General features: G+C 53.5%; 1 protein-coding gene across 3 annotated transcripts in view; it reads left to right on the top strand.

Annotated features, from left to right (window-relative positions):
- The first annotated feature begins 9,049 nt into the window (after nucleotides 1-9,049).
- ENTPD4 (ectonucleoside triphosphate diphosphohydrolase 4) overlaps nucleotides 9,050-16,429 on the top strand; it is a 38,836-nt gene continuing 31,456 nt past the window's right edge. For 2 of the 3 annotated variants that reach the window (XM_064731198.1, XM_064731197.1), the window contains exons 1-3: nucleotides 9,050-9,098; nucleotides 10,611-10,716; nucleotides 12,936-13,121. In XM_064731198.1, the coding sequence (XP_064587268.1) occupies nucleotides 10,643-10,716; nucleotides 12,936-13,121 (260 nt within the window). In that variant the 5' untranslated portion in view covers nucleotides 9,050-9,098; nucleotides 10,611-10,642. Of the gene's footprint in view, nucleotides 9,099-10,610; nucleotides 10,717-12,935; nucleotides 13,122-14,124; nucleotides 14,176-16,429 lie in introns of those variants that run through there. The other variant, XM_064731199.1, reaches the window with a different exon arrangement.

Genomic DNA, 16,429 nt, shown 5'->3' with positions numbered 1-16,429 from the left:
AAATCCAGGAATTTTCCAGCCCCAAACCATCCAGGAATCAGCCACAGCCCCAGGGCTGGGACAGCAGCTCCCTCCTGCACCCTCATTCCCAAATTAATCCAGGAATCAGCCACAGCCCCAAGGATGGGACAACAGCTCCTTCCTACACCCTCATTCCCAATTAAATCCAGGAATTTTCCAGCCCCAAACCATCCAGGAACCAGCCACAGCTCAGGGCTGGGGCAGCAGCTCCTTCCTACACCTTCATTCCCGAACAAATCCAGGAACTTTCCAGCCCCAAACCATCCAGGATCCAGCCACAGCCCCGAGGATGGGGCAGCAGCTTTGTCCTACACCTTCATTCCCAAACAAATCCAGGAATTTTCCAGCCCCAAGGCTGGGACAGCAGCTCCGTCCTACACCTTCATTCCCAATTAAATCCAGGAATTTTCCAGCCCCAAACCATCCAGGATCCAGCCACAGCCCTGAGGCAGCACCTTCGTCCTAGACCCTCATTCCCAAATAAATCCAGGGATTTTCCAGCCCCAAGGCTGGGACAGCAGCTCCGTCCTACACCCTCATTCCCAAACAAATCTAAGAATCAGCCACAGCTCAGGGCTGGGCAGCAGCTTTGTCCTAGGCCCTCATTCCCAAAAAAATCCAGGAACCAGCCACAGCCCCAGGGCTGGGACAACAGCTCCTTCCTACACCTTCATTCCCAATTAAATCCAGGAATTTTCCAGCCCCAAACCACCCAGGATCCAGGCACAGCCCCGGGGATGGGGCAGCTCCTCCCTGCAGCCCGGAGCAGCTGCGGGCCGGCAGGAGCAGAGCCCAGAACCGGGAATTCCAGGAATTCCAGGAGAACCCAACCAGGGGGCAGAAGGCGCAGAGGAGGAACCAGGCAGGGCCAGGGAGGTTCTGCCGGGCCGGGGCAGCCCCACAGCCCCCGAGCACCTCGCGGCTGATAAGGAGCACCTGCAGCTCCTATCGGCCCCCTCAGGGCTGCGGGCGGGCTGATAAGGCAGCGGTGCCCAGCTGTGAGGTGGGCACCCAGACTGGGCCTTATCTGCGAGGTGGGCACCCAGACTGGGCGTTATCTGCGAGGTGGGCACCCAGACTGGGCCTTATCTCCGAGGTGGGCACCCAGACCCGGCGTTATCTGCCGCACCCAGGGGTTCGCATTTCCATCTGTGGCACTTTGCAAATCTCCAACTTCTCCACCCCGCCTGGCTCGGCGCGTTTATCCTCCCCACCAGCAGCGAATTCAAAGTTGTTTTGGTTTAAAAAAAAATTTAAAATTGGTGTTTTCAGCATCAGATGTTGCTGGTGTTCTTCCCTGGCGTGGAACTGCCAGAGAGGGAATGATTATTCATGTGATTATTCCTCTATATCTCAATTTACTGATGAGGATCTCACACTTCTGTGGAAGTGTCCTGGAGCACCCCGGGGCAGTGGGACCAACCCAAACCATGCCAGGATTTTTAATGTGGAAAGGAAAATTCCCTGGTTTGTGGCATTTTATAAAGGTTTTAGAAGAGGGATCACAGCAAATAGAAATGGTGGATTTGGTTTTAGTTTTATTTGCAGCTGGAATTTTGTGTCCTCACAGCTTTTTTTTGGCAAGTTTGGGTGCCAGATCCTCATAGGAAAGACAGATTCCATGTGGGAATAAATTCCCCATCCCACGGGACACAGAGCAGCCCATTCCAGCACATCCTTCCTTAAAAACACCCAAAATGCCCCAAAAATACAAATTTAACCCCAAGTCTGGAGCTCTTTCTCAGCCCCAAAATACAAATTTAATCCTGAATCTTCAGCTCTTTCCCAGCCCCAAAATACAAATGTAACCCCAAGTCTGGAGCTTTTTCCCACCCCCAAAATTACAAATTTAACCCCAAGTCTCCCCTCTTTCCCTGCCCCAAAATACAAATTTAACCCCAAGTCTGGAGCTCTTTCCCTGCCCTAAAATACAAATTTAACCCCAACTCTGTAACTCTTTCCCAGCCCCAAAATACAAATTTAATCCTGAATCTTCAGCTCTTTCCCAGCCCCAAAATACAAATTTAACCCCAAGTCTGTAACTCCTTCCCAGCCCCAAAATTACAAATTTAATTCCAAGTCTACCCCTCTTTCCCAGCCCCAAAATACAAATTTAACCCTGAATCTTCAGGTCTTTCCCTGCCCTAAAATACAAATTTAACCCCAAGTCTGGAGCTCTTTCTCAACCCCAAAAATACAAATTTAACCCCAAGTCTGCCCCTCTTTCCCACCCCCAAAATACAAATTTAACCCTGAATCTTCAGCTCTTTCCCACCCCCAAAATACAAATTTAACCCCAAGTCTGCACCTCTTTCTCAGCCCCAAAATACAAATTTAACTCTGAGTCTGAAGCTTTTTGTCAGCCCCAAAATACAAATTTAACCCCAAGTCTGTAACTCCTTCCCACCCCCAAAATTACAAATTTAACCTCAAGTCTGCCCCTCTTTCTCAGCCCCAAATTACAAATTTAACCCCAAGTCTGGAGCTCTTTCCCACCCCCAAAATACAAATTTAACCCCAAGTCTGCCCCTCTTTCCCTGCCCCAAAATCCAAATTTAACCCCAAGTCTGGAGCTCTGTCCCAGCCCCATCCCTGGAAATGGATCCAGCCTGGATTTTCCATGGAATGGGGATCCAGGGAGATTCATCTGCTTGGAAACCTGACGTGTCCCAGTTAATTTGTTTTTATCTTTACATTTGCAAACCCCAGGAATACAAACAAACAATTCTGTTTTGTCTTCGGGCTGGCCTGACCCACTTTGGGAGCAGCAGCTCCTGCTCTGAAACCTCAGGGAGGAGCTGCTGTTGGGATTGGGGCTGGAAAATCATGGAAAACTGGAATTCCTGTTCTGCTACAAGCTCAGGGTTAGGGATTAATGAATTTCGGGTGCTGGTGCTGGGATTGGGGCAGGAAAATCACAGAAAACAGAAATTCCTGCTCTGCTACAAACTCGGGATAAGGATTAATGCATTTGAGGTGCTGGTGCTGGGATTGGGGCTGGAAAATTCACAGAAAACAGAAATTCCTGCTCTGCCACAAGCTCAGGGTTAGGGATTAATGAACTTGAGGTGCTGCTGTTGGGATTGGGGCTGGAAAATCATGGAAAACTGGAATTCCTATTCTGCTACAAGATCAAGGTTAGGGATTAATGAATTTCGGGTGCTGGTGCTGGGATTGGGGCTGGAAAATGGCAGAAAACAGAAATTCCTGCTCTGCCACAAACTCAGGGTTAGGGATTAATGAACTTGGGGTGCTGGTGCTGGGATTGGGGCTGAAAATCCCAGAAAACAGAAATTCCTGCTCTGCCACAAGCTCAGGGCAGGGAATAATGCTGGTGTTGGGATCAGTGCTGGAAAATCACAAAAACCAGGAATTCCTGCTCTGCCACAAGCTCAGGGCTAGGGATTAATGAATTTGAGGTGCTGCTGTTGGGATTGGGGCTGGAAATTCACAGAAAACAGAAATTCCTGCTCTGCCACAAGCTCAGGGTTAGGGATTAATGAACTTGAGGTGCTGGTGTTGGGATTGGGGCTGGAAAATCCCAGAAAACAGAAATTCCTGCTCTGGGTAGGGATTAATGCACATTTTAGCTCCCAAAAAGTGCTGGAGCCCAGCAGAGCCAGGCAGGGAGCTCCAATCCCTCTGACTTTGTGCAGCTTTGAGGGAAAGGTGTGGAATCCAGGAATGGTGTTGGAATGGGATTGGGGCTGGAAAATCACGGAAAACAGAAATTCCTGCTCTGCTACAAGCTCAGGGTTAGGGATTAATGAATTTGAGGTGCTGCTGTTGGGATTGGGGCTGGAAAATCACAGAAAACAGGAATTCCTGCTCTGCCACAAGCTCAGGGTTAGGGATTAATGAATTTGAGGTGCTGGTGCTGGGATTGGGGCAGGAAAATCATGGAAAACAGAAATTCCTGCTCTGCCACAAGCTCAGGATCAGGATTAATGCACATTTTAACCCCAAAAAAGTGCTGGAGCCCATCAGAACGAAACAATTTGGGTGTGTAGGCAGAGCAGGATCATTCCCAGCTTTACCCACATTCCTGAACTTTCCCCTTCGTGCCTGAGTCACCCAGGGATCGCTTTCACCGCCGGGATTTTGTGCAGCGTCACCCGCAAAGAGAGAAATCGCAAAGAGCCGAGCCCTGATGTTCTCCAGGGGGTTTTCCAGCCCCAAACCATCCCAGCATGGGAAGGGGCAGCTCCAGCCCCTCTGACTTTGTGCAGCTTTGAGGGAAAGGTGTGGAATCCAGGAATGGTGTTGGAATGGGATTGGGGCTGGAAAATCACAGAAAACAGAAATTCCTGCTCTGGGTAGGGATTAATGCACATTTTAGCCCCCCAAAAATTGGTGGAGCCCATCAGAATTTGATGTTTTGAATGTAGGCAGAGCAGGATCATTCCCAGCTTTAACCAAATTCCCTGAACTTTCCCCTTCGTGCCTGAGTCACCCAGGGATCGCTTTCACCCACGGGATTTTGTGCAGCGTCACCCGCAAAGAGAGAAATCGCCAAGAGCCGAGCCCTGATGTTCTCCAGGGGTTTTTCCAGCCCCAAACCATCCCAGCATGGGAAAAGGCAGCGCTGGAGCTCAGCCCCCCCAGTTCAAGGTGTGACTGCCGGAATTTCTGAATTCCCTTTCAGCGCTCACATAACCTGACCTCATTCCCCTCCCCGAGCAGGGCACAGGGAGAGGCAGAGCCGCCGTGTGTAATTAAAGCTGCTTTGGGATTATTTCCTGCACCTAAATTGTTTTGGTTTGGTTTGGTTGTTTTGTTTTTTTTTCCCCAACTCGCCTTTCTGGTTTGGAGCCCTGGGGGAACAATGGGAGGCGCAGCTGGAGGTGATTTTGGGAGGGATTGGTGGCACCGGGCAGAGGTGGAGCTGCTGGGCTTGTCCTGGCTTTGTATCCAGAAATCAGCACAATTAGAGGCAGAAAGGAGGGGAAAAACCTGGTCTGGGATGAAGGAAGGGAAGGGAAAAGAAAGGGGAGGGGAGGGGAGAGGAGAGGAGAGGAGAGGAGAGGAGAGGAGAGGAGAGGAGAGGAGAGGAGAGGAGAGGAGAGGAGAGGAGGAAAAAGAAAGGAAAAGGAAAAAGTCTGGGGAGATTTTATGGCAGTTCCCCCGAGCGTAAAGGGGCTCCAGGAGAGCTGGACAGGGACTTGGGACAAAGGATGGACGGATGGGACCCATTCCAGGATCCAAGAATATAAACATCAGAAGGCTTAGAAAATCTTAAAATATCAGGGCGACAATCTATCAACGACTTTACAGCAGTTTCTGACCTGTTTGTAACAGGAGACCCTTCCAGCCCCCTCCCCTGCTCCCGCACACCCCGGCCACCCCATGGGATCCCCGCAGGGTGCAGCGGCCCCAGGCAGGGACAGGGAGCCCGTGAGGGCACAGCAATGGCCCGGCCGTGTCCCAGAGGAGCCCGTGAGGGCACAGCAATGGCCCGGCCGTGTCCCAGAGGAGCCCGTGAGGGCACAGCAGTGCCCTGGCCGTGTCCCGGGGAGCCCGTGAGGGCACAGCACTGGGAGCCCGTGAGGGCACAGCAATGGCCCGGCCGTGTCCCAGGGGTGCCCGTGAGGGCTCAGCAGTGCCCCGGCCGTGTCCCAGGGAGCCCGTGAGGGCACAGCAATGGCCTGGCCGTGTCCCAGGGAGCCCGTGAGGGCTCAGCAATGGCCTGGCCGTGTCCCAGGGGTGCCCGTGAGGGCTCAGCAGTGCCCCGGCCGTGTCCCAGGGGTGCCCGTGAGGGCTCGGCAATGGCCCGGCCGTGTCCCAGGGGAGCCCGTGAGGGCCCAGCAGTGGCCTGGCCGTGTCCCAGGGGAGCCCGTGAGGGCACAGCAGCGGCCTGGCCGTGTCCCAGGGAGCCCGTGAGGGCACAGCAGTGCCCTGGCCGTGTCCCAGGGAGCCCGTGAGGGTTCAGCAGTGCCCTGGCCGTGTCCCAGAGAGCCCGTGAGGGTTCAGCAGTGCCCTGGCCGTGTCCCGGGGAGCCCGTGAGGGCACAGCAATGGCCCGGCCGTGTCCCAGGGAGCCCGTGAGGGCACAGCAGTGCCCTGGCCGTGTCCCAGGGAGCCCGTGAGGGCTCGGCAATGGCCCGGCCGTGTCCCAGGGAGCCCGTGAGGGTTCAGCAGTGCCCTGGCCGTGTCCCAGGGGAGCCCATGAGGGCACAGCACTGGGAGCCCGTGAGGGCTCGGCAATGGCCCAGCCGCGTCCCAGGGGAGGCCGTGAGGGCACAGCAATGGTCTGGCCTTGTCCCAGGGGAGCCCGTGAGGGCTCAGCAGTGCCCTGGCCGTGTCCCAGGGGAGCCCGTGAGGGCACAGCAGTGCCCCGGCCGTGTCCCAGGGAGCCCGTGAGGGCACAGCAATGGCCTGGCCGTGTCCCAGGGGAGCCCGTGAGGGCACAGCAGTGCCCTGGCCGTGTCCCAGGGAGCCCGTGAGGGCACAGCAATGGCCTGGCCGTGTCCCAGGGGAGCCCGTGAGGGCACAGCAATGGCCCGGCCGTGTCCCAGAGGAGCCCGTGAGGGCTCAGCAGTGCCCTGGCCGTGTCCCAGGGAGCCCGTGAGGGCACAGCAGTGCCCTGGCCGTGTCCCAGGGGTGATTCCCCCTCGCAGAAACCCCAAACGCTGCTCCCCCACCCCGCCGTGCCCAGCCCGGATCGGCCCGGGCTGTCCCGCATTGCCCTGAGTGGGGTTGGACAAACTCCCCCTGCCACACCTGGGCAGAGCCACTGGGGACTGAGAGACCTTGGCCCTGTTCCGTTCCACTCGTTCCCTTTTCCCTTCCTTCCCCTTCCCTTATTCCTTCTCCTCTCCTTATTCCTTTCCCCTTTTCTTATTCCTTTCCCCTTCCTTTTTTCCTTTCCCATTCCTTCCCTTTTTCCTTTCCCCTTTCATTATTACTTTTCTTTTTCCTTTCCTTATTCCTTTCCCTTTCTCTCTTCATTTTTCCTTTCCCCTTTCCTTTTTCCTTTCCTTATTTTGTTCCCCTTTTTTTTTCCTTTCCCCCTTCCCTTTTCCTTATTCCTTCTCCTTTCCTTTTTCCTTTCATTATTCCTTTCCCTTCCTTTCTCTCTTCACCTTTCCTTATTCCATTCCTTTTTTTTCTTATCTTTTCCCTTTCCCTTTTATTTTCCTTATTCCATTCCCCTTTCCCTTCTCTTTTCAACTTTCCTTTTTCCTTTCCCCTTCCCTTTTTTCCTTCTCTTTTTCCTTTGCCCTTCCCTTTTCCTTATTCCTTTCCTCTTTCCCTTCTCTTTTCAACTTTCCTTTCTCCTTTCCTTATTCTTTCCTTTTCCTTTTTCCCTTTCCTTATTCTTTCAATTTCCCCTTTCCCATTCACTTTTTCCTTTCCCCTTTCTCTCTTCATTTTCCTTTCCCCTTTCCTTATTTTGTTCCCCTTTTTTTTTCCTTTCCCCCTTCCCTTTTCCTTATTCCTTTCTCCTTTCCTTTTTCCTTTCATTATTCCTTTCCCTTCCTTTCTCTCTTCACCTTTCCTTTCCCCTTTCCTTTCCTTATTCCATTCCTTTTTTTTCTTATCTTTTCCCTTTCCCTTTTATTTTCCTTATTCCATTCCCCTTTCCCTTCTCTTTTCAACTTTCCTTTTTCCTTTCCCCTTCCCTTTTTCATTCTCTTTTCCTTTGCCTTCCCTTTCCTTATCTTTTAACTTTCCCTTTTCTATCTTCTTTTCCTTTCCTTCTTCCTTTTCCTTTTTCATTTTTTCCCCTTTTATTCCTTTCTTACTTTCCCCTTTCCTTATTCCTTCAATTTTTCCTTTCCCTTTCCCCTTTCCTTATTCCTTCAATTTTTCCTTTCCCTTTTCCTTTCCCTTATTCCCTTTTCCCTTCCCCTTTCCTTTTCCCCTCCCCTCCCTGGGATAATTTCCCACCCCAAATTCGTCTCCACCCCCAGCCCCGCTTTCCCTGCAAATTCCCGATTTTATTCCCATTTTTCCCACCTCATCCTGCCCAGGAGAAACTTTTCCATTTCTCCAGCGGGATCCCGGAGCGGGCACAGGCGGTGCTGCCGCTCAGTGGCAAAACGCAGGAGAATTCCCTTTCTCCCCATGGAATTTCCTCCCCTTCCTTGTTTTTTTAAAAATAAAATTAATGTATTTATTCGTTAGCTCCTAAATATCGAGATATTTATTAGAGCTGCTAAAACCATTGGATATATATAACAATATAATTCAAAATATCTGCATAGTGATAGCTATAAATTGAATTTATTCCAAACTATTGACACATGTATAAGTTTATTTCAAAACATTGACCCTTTGATCGTTATAAATTTAATAAATTTCAAAATATTGACACATTTATAAGCACAAATTTTATATATTTCAAAATATTGGCACAGTTATAGATATAAATTTAATATATTTCAAAATATTTACACATGTGTAAGTTTATTTCAAAACACTGATGCTTTTATCGCTATATATTTAATACATTTCAAAATATTGACATGTTTTTAGCTATAGACTTAATATATTTCAAAATATTGACACATTTAAAGCTATGTTTTTATATATTTCAAAATATTGACCCATTTAAAAGTATAAATTTCATATATTTCAAAATAGTAACACATTTATAGCTAGAAATTTATTGTATTTCAAAATATTGACACACTCATAGCTATATATATTTCATATATCAAAATATTGACACATTTATAAGTATAAATTTTATATATTTCAAAATAGTAACACATTAATAGCTATAAAATAAATATATTTCCAAATATTAACACATTTTTAGCTAGAAATTTAATATATTTCAAAATATTGACACATTTATAGCTAGGAATTTTATATATTTCTCAATTTTGGCCTATTTTTACCCACAAATTTCTATTGTTGCCGTTAACTGTTTTTATAGCGATTTCTGCCCGGTTTTACCGGCGGCGCTCGCGGCTCCCCTGGCCACGCCCCCTCCCATTGGCCACGCCCCCAAAGCCACGCCCTCGGGGAATCCCCTCTCGGCCCCCGCCGTGACGTCAGCGCGCTCTGCGTCACGTCCGGCGGCGCACCCGGAAGTGGCGTGGGGCCCGTTGCCATGGGGCGGCCCGGGAGGTGAAGTTGGGGGAGAGGTGGGGGGGGGGGACAACGGGAATGAGAACGGGAATGGAATGGGATCGGGAACGGGAATGGAATGGGAACGGGAATGGAATGGGAACGGGAATGGAATGGGATTGGGAATGGGGACGGGGACGGGAATGGGGACGGGAATGGAATGGGAACGGGAATGGGGACGGGAACGGGAATGGGGACGGGAATGGAATGGGATGGGAATGGGACGGGACGGAAGGAATGGGATCGGGAATGGGGACGGGAATGGAATGGGATCGGGAATGGGGACGGGGACGGGAATGGGAACGGAAATGGAATGGGATCGGGAACGGGAATGGAAATGGGGATGGGGATGGGAATGGGAACGGGAACGGGATCCGGAGCGGGAATGGGAATGGGAGCGGGACTGAGGAATGGGAATGAGAATGGGAATGGGGTCGGGAATGGGAAAGGGAGTGGGAATAGAATGGGAACGGGAATGAAAATGGGTTCGATAATGGGACCGGGAATAGGAATGGGATTGGGGTCGGGACTGGGAATGGGATCGGGAACGGGACCAGGATCGCCGCGGGGTTCGGGGGGAGCCGAGCTGAGCCCTGCGGGATGGTGGCGGCCGTGGGGAGCTGCACCAGCTCCTTCCGCTCCGTGGCCCTTCTCCATCCCTTCCTCGTCCTTGCCTCCGTTCCATTCTCTCATCCCTTTCCCTCACCCTGTTCTCTCCATCCCGGCCCCCCCCGAGCATTCCCTGATCCCGTTCTCTCGTCCTGTTTCCCTCATCCCATTCCCCCATCCCGTTATTCCCTCACCCCGTTGTTTCCTCACCCCGTTGTTTCCTCATCCCGGTGTTTCCCACCCGTTGTTTCCTCACCCGGGTTCCCCATCCCATTGTTTCCCTCCACCGATTCCCTCCATCCCTTTCCCTCACCCCGTTGTTCCCCATCCCGGTGTTCTCTGACCCCTCCGTCTCCGCTCCCTGGCTCGGGATGTCCCCTGGGGCGGGGAGGGAGGGCCGGCCCCGGCTGCGTCCCCGGGCTGAATTCCCGCATTTCCTTGGCTCCTTTGGAGTTCTGCTGGTGCTTGGGGTCCCGGAATCCCGGGATGCTTTGGCTGGGAAGGACCTGAAACAGGACCTGAAACAGGACCTGAAATCCCATCGAGCCCCAAGCCCGGCACCTCCCAGGATCCAGGGGCAGCCCCGGCTCCTCTGGGAATCCCAGCCCAGCCAGGGGGCATTCAGAGCTTCCATCCCCTCTGGATCCCTGTTTTCCTTTGGGTTCCTCAATTCCTTACCCGGGGAAGGGAAGGGAAGGGAAGGGAAGGGAAGGGAAGGGAAGGGAAGGGAAGGGAAGGGAAGGGAAGGGAAGGGAAGGGAAGGGAAGGGAAGGGAAGGGAAGGGAAGGGAAGGGAAGGGAAGGGAAGGGAAGGGAAGGGAAGGGAAGGGAAGGGAAGGGAAGGGAAGGGAATCAGCTCCCTCAGGGCTGTCCCAGGGAATCAGCTGCCTTGCTTTCCCCTCAGGAGCAGAGCAGGGATGGCCCAGGGGAGCTCAGATGTTCCAGACCCCTCCGAGGTCACCGGCTGAGGCTCCACAGCTCCTGCTGCTGCCCCATCCCACAATGGGCAGGTAAGGATCCCAGAGGAACTGTGGGATAACCTGGAAAGGCTTTGGAGGGAAGGACAGGGAACCTAATCAGGAATTCCAGCATGGGAATGGTGTCCTGAGCCCTCTCAATCCACGGCAGAACCCTGGATTTGGTTGGGTGGGGTTGGAAGGGCCCTTCAGGATCATCCCACCCCTGCCAGGGCAGGGACAGCTCCCCCTGTCCCAGATTGCTCCAGCCTGGCCTTGGGCACTGCCAGGATCCAGGGGCAGCCCCAGCTCCCTGGGAATCCCATCCCAGCCCCTCCTCACCCTCCCAGGCAGGAATTCCGTCCCAATCTCCCATCCATCCCTGCCCTGTGGCACTGGGAGCCATTCCCTGTGTCCCATCCCTCCATCCTTTGTCCCTTTCCAGCTCTCTTGGAGCCCCTTCAGGCCATGGGGAACTGACCTGAGCTCCTAAAAGATTTCTCCAGGATCATCCCCAGATTTCCATTCCCTGAATCCCAAGCCAGGCTTTTCCCTCCTTCCTGCCTCTAATTTTCCTGAAATTTCGAAAGAAAGCCGGGAGATAAAAAGGAGCTGCAGCTCCAAACCCAGCAAATCCCAAGGGATCCTTCCATCCTCCTCAGCCCCAACCCACAAATCCCATGGGATCCTCCTCAGCCTCAAAGCCAGCAAATCCCAAGGGATCCTTCCATCCTCCTCAGCCCCAACCCCACAAATCCCAAGGGATCCTTCCATCCTCCTCAGCCCCAAAGCCACAAATCCCAAGGGATCCTTCCATCCTCCTCAGCCCCAACCCACAAATCCCATGGGATCCTTCCATCCTCCTCAGCCTCAAACCCACAAATCCCATGGGATCCTTCCATCCTCCTCAGCCCCAAACCCAGCAAATCCCATGGGATCCTTCCATCCTCCTCAGCCCCACTCCCAGCAAATCCCATGGGATCCTTCCATCTTCCTCAGCCCCAACCCAGCAAATCCCATGGGATCCTTCCATCCTCCTCAGCCCCAAACCCACAAATCCCAAGGGATCCTTCCATCCTCCTCAGCCCCAACCCACAAATCCCAAGGGATCCTTCCATCCTCCTCAGCCCCAAACCCACAAATCCCAAGGGATCCTTCCATCCTCCTCAGCCCCAAACCCACAAATCCCAAGGGATCCTTCCATCCTCCTCAGCCCCAAACCCACAAATCCCAAGGGATCCTTCCATCCTCCTCAGCCCCAAAGCCACAAATCCCATGGGATCCTTCCATCCTCCTCAGCCCCAACCCAGCAAATCCCAAGGGATCCTTCCATCCTCCTCAGCCCCAACCCACAAATCCCATGGGATCCTTCCATCCTCCTCAGCCTCACTCCCAGCAAATCCCAAGGGATCCTTCCATCCTCCTCAGCCCCAAACCCACAAATCCCATGGGATCCTTCCATCCTCCTCAGCCCCAAACCCAGCAAATCCCATGGGATCCTTCCATCCTCCTCAGCCCCAAACCCACAAATCCCAAGGGATCCTTCCATCCTCCTCAGCCCCAACCCACAAATCCCAAGGGATCCTTCCATCCTCCTCAGCCCCAACCCCACAAATCCCAAGGGATCCTTCCATCCTCCTCAGTCCTTCCATCCTCCTCAGCCCAAACCCACAAATCCCAAGGGATCCTTCCATCCTCCTCAGCCCTAACCCACAAATCCCATGGATCCTTCCATCCTCCTCAGCCCAACCCACAAATCCCAAGGGATCCTTCCATTCTCCTCAGCCCTAACCCACAATCCCATGGGATCCTTCCATCCTCCTCAGCCCTAACCCACAAATCCCATGGGATCCTTCCATCCTCCTCAGCCCTACACCCACAAATCCCATGGATCCTTCATCCTCCTCAGCCCCAAAGCCACAAATCCCAAGGGATCCTTCCATCCTCCTCAGCCCCAAACTCAACAAATCCCGAGGGATCCTTCCATCCTCCTCCGCCTCAAACCCACAAATCCCAAGGGATCCTTCCATCCTCCTCAGCCCCAACCCACAAATCCCAAGGGATCCTTCCATCCTCCTCAGCCTCAAACCCACAAATCCCATGGGATCCTTCCATCCTCCTGAGTCCTTCCATCCTCCTCAGCCTCACTCCCAGGCACTCCCACTCCTCAGAATCCCATCCCAGCCCCTCCCCACCTCCCAGGCAGGAATTTTTTCCCGCTTTTAGCACCAAATCCGTCCCTCAATCCGCTCGTTTCTCCCTTGGCGTTCCAGGATCAGCATCTCGTGCCTGCTCCCGGCCTCGTGGCACTTCAGCCTCTCTCCCGTGGGCTGTCCCCGCGTCCTGAACGCGTCCCTGCGGCAGCTGCTGCTCCTGGGGGCGGCCGCGGCCGCGGCGGCGCTGCTGCTCTGCTCCCTGCTGGTGGTGCGGGGCAAGCACCGCGATGGGAAATTGCACAGGTGAGAGAGAGAGCAGGGAATCCTTGGGAATGGGGAAATGCTGCTCTGCTCCCTGCTGGTGGTGCGGGGGAAGCACCGCGATGGGAAATTGCACAGGTGAGAGAGAGAGCAGGGAATCCATGGAAAACAGGGAATGGGGAATGGGGGAATGGGGAAACGCTGCTCTGCTCCCTGCTGGTGGTGTGGGGGAAGCACCGGGACGGGAAATTCCACAGGTGAGAGAGAGGGAATCCATGGAAAACAGAGAAGGGGAATGGGGAAACGCTGCTCTGCTCCCTGCTGGTGGTGCGGGGGAAGCACCGGGACGGGAAATTGCACAGGTGAGAGGGAGAGCAGGGAATCCATGGAAAACAGGGAATGGGAATGGGGAAATGCTGCTCTGCTCCCTGCTGGTGGTGCGGGGCAGGCACCGGGATGGGAAATTGCACAGGTGAGAGGGAGAGGGAATCCATGGAAAATGGGGAATGGGGATGGGGAAATGCTGCTCTGCTCCCTGCTGGTGGTGCGGGGCAAGCACCGCGATGGGAGATTAAACAGGTGAGAGAGAGGGAATCCATGGAAAACAGGGAATGGGAATGGGGAAATGCTGCTCTGCTCCCTGCTGGTGGTGCGGGGCAGGAACTGGGATGGGAAATTCCAGAGGTGAGAGAGAGAGAGTAGGGAATCCTTGGGGATGGGGAAATGCTGCTCTGCTCCCTGCTGGTGGTGCGAGGCAAGCACCGCGATGGGAAATTGCACAGGTGAGAGAGAGAGCGAGGAATCCATGGAAAACAGGGAATGGGAATGGGGGAACCCTGCTGGTGGTACGGGGCAGGCACCGCGATGGGAAATTAAACAGGTGAGAGGGGAGGGAATCCATGGAAAACAGGGAATGGGGATGGGGAAATGCTGCTCTGCTCCCTGCTGGTGGTGCGGGGCAAGCACCGCGATGGGAAATTGCACAGGTGAGAGAGAGAGCAGGGAATCCATGGAAAACAGGGAATGGGAATGGGGAAACGCTGCTCTGCTCCATGCTGGTGGTGCGGGGCAGGCACCAGGATGGGAAATTGCACAGGTGAGAGGGAGAGCACGGAATCCTTGGAAAACAGGGAATGGGAATGGGGGAATGGAGCCTGGGGGAATGGGGAAATGCTGCTCTGCTCCCTGCTGGTGATCTGGGGCAGGCATTGGGACAGCGGGAGATTCCACAGGTAAGATGGGAAGGAATCCATGGAAAACAGGGAATGGGAATGGGGAAACGCTGCTCTGCTCCCTGCTGGTGATCCAGGGCAAGCACCGGGATGGGAAATTCCAGAGGTGAGAGAGCAGGGAATCCTTGGGAATGGGGAAATGCTGCTCTGCTCCCTGCTGGTGGGGCAGGGCAGGCACCGGGATGGGAGATTCCAGAGGTGAGAGAGCAGGGAATCCTTGGGGATGGGGAAATGGAGCCTGGGGGAATGGGGAAATGCTGCTCTGCTCCCTGCTGGTGGTGCGGGGCAGGAACCGGGATGCAGGAAATTCCACAGGTGAGAGAGAGAGCAGGGAATCCATGGAAAACAGGGAATGGGAATGGGGGAACCCTGCTGGTGGTGCGGGGGAAGCACCGGGATGGGAGATTCCACAGGTGAGAGAGCAGGGAATCCATGGAAAACAGAGAAGTGGAGTCTGGGGGAAAGGAGAAATGCTGCTCTGCTGCTGGTCCGCGGCAAGCACCGCGCCTGGGACGGGAAATTCCACAGGTGAGAGGGCAGGGAATCCATGGAAAACAAGGAAATGGGGAATGGGGGAATGGGGAAATGCTGCTCTGCTCCCTGCTGGTGATCGAGGACAGGAAATTCCACAGGTGAGAGGGAGAGAATTCCATGGAAATGGAGGGAATCCTTGGGAATGGGGAAACGCTGCTCTGCTCCCTGCTGGTGGTGCAGGGCAGGCACCGGGATGGGAGATTCCAGAGGTGAGAGGGCAGGGAATCCATGGAAAACTGGGAATGGAACTCTGGGGGAATGGGGAAATGCTGCTCTGCTCCCTGCTCGTGGTGCAGGGCAGGAACCGGGACAGCGGGAGATTCCACAGGTGAGAGAGCAGGGAATCCTTGGGAATGGGGAAATGGAGCCTGGGGGAATGGGGAAATGCTGCTCTGCTCCCTGCTCCTGGGAGGAAAATTCCACAGGTGAGAGGGAGAGAATTCCATGGGAAACTGGGAATAGGGAAATGCTGCTCTGCTCGTGATCCATGGCAAGCACCGAGTACCTGGGAAGGGAAATTCCACAGGTGGGAGGAGCAGGAATTCCATAGGAAACAGGGAAAGGGGAAATGCTGCTCTGCCCCTGCTCCTGATCTGCCCAAGCACTGTGCCTGGGACAGCGGGAGATTCCAGAGGTGAGAGGGCACAGAATTCCACGGGAAACAGGGAATGGGGAAAGGCTGCTCTGCTCCTGATCCACAGGAAATACCGAGCCTGGGATGGGAGATTCCAGAGGTGAGAGGGGAGGGAATCCATGGGAATGGAAATGGAGCTTTGGGGAAAGGGGAAAGGCTGTTCTGCTCCCTGCTCCTGATTCCAGCAAGCACAGCTGAGTGTGGGATGGGGGATTCCACAGCTGAGGGAATTCCATGGCAAAAGAGGGAAAGAATTCCGGGAAAAAAGGGAAATATTTCAATGGAAAACAGGAAGTGGAGCCTGGGGGAATGGAGGAAGGAATTCTGTGGGAAGCAGGGAGTGGAACCTGAAGGAAGGAGGAACAGTCACAGGTGTGTCCTGGCTCCTGATCTGCAGCAAGTATGGCCAAGCCTGGGATGAGAGATTGCAGAGGTAAAAGAGAGGGAATTGCATGGGAAAAGAGGGAAAGAATTCCCTGGAAAAAAAAGGAAAGAATTCCATGGAAAAGAATGAAATGGAGCTTTTGAGGAAAGGGGAAGCGCTGCTCTGCTCCTGATCCACAGCAAGTCCAGCCCTGGGACAGGAGCTTCCACAGGAGCTTGGCTCTCATTCTCAAGGTTGTTTATTTTCTCTCATCTGTTCCATTCTGTCTCTGAGCTGCTGTGATCTGTCCAGCAGGTCGGGCTGTGGCACAGTCCCTGCCCTTGGGGTGCTGTTGGCTTTTTATACCAAGAACTACCTGTGCTTTATTTACAATAATTTCCCAATACCCATCACCTGTGTTAGACAGTCTGTCTCTGCTCTAAACCAATCCAAAATCCAATCACAGCAGAGGATGGAGGACAAGAAGAAGAAGAAAAAGGAGAAAGGCTGGACATGCCCAGATTCCTCCATTTTGCCTCTTGAACCCCCATTCTAAAACCCCCAAAATTCTCCATTTTCACCCTGT

The sequence above is a fragment of the Zonotrichia leucophrys genome, chromosome 22 (genome assembly GCF_028769735.1).
Source record: "Zonotrichia leucophrys gambelii isolate GWCS_2022_RI chromosome 22, RI_Zleu_2.0, whole genome shotgun sequence".
NCBI lineage: Eukaryota > Metazoa > Chordata > Aves > Passeriformes > Passerellidae > Zonotrichia > Zonotrichia leucophrys.
The sequence above is the reverse complement of the archived record's forward strand: the minus strand, read 5'-3'. Positions and strand labels throughout refer to the sequence as shown.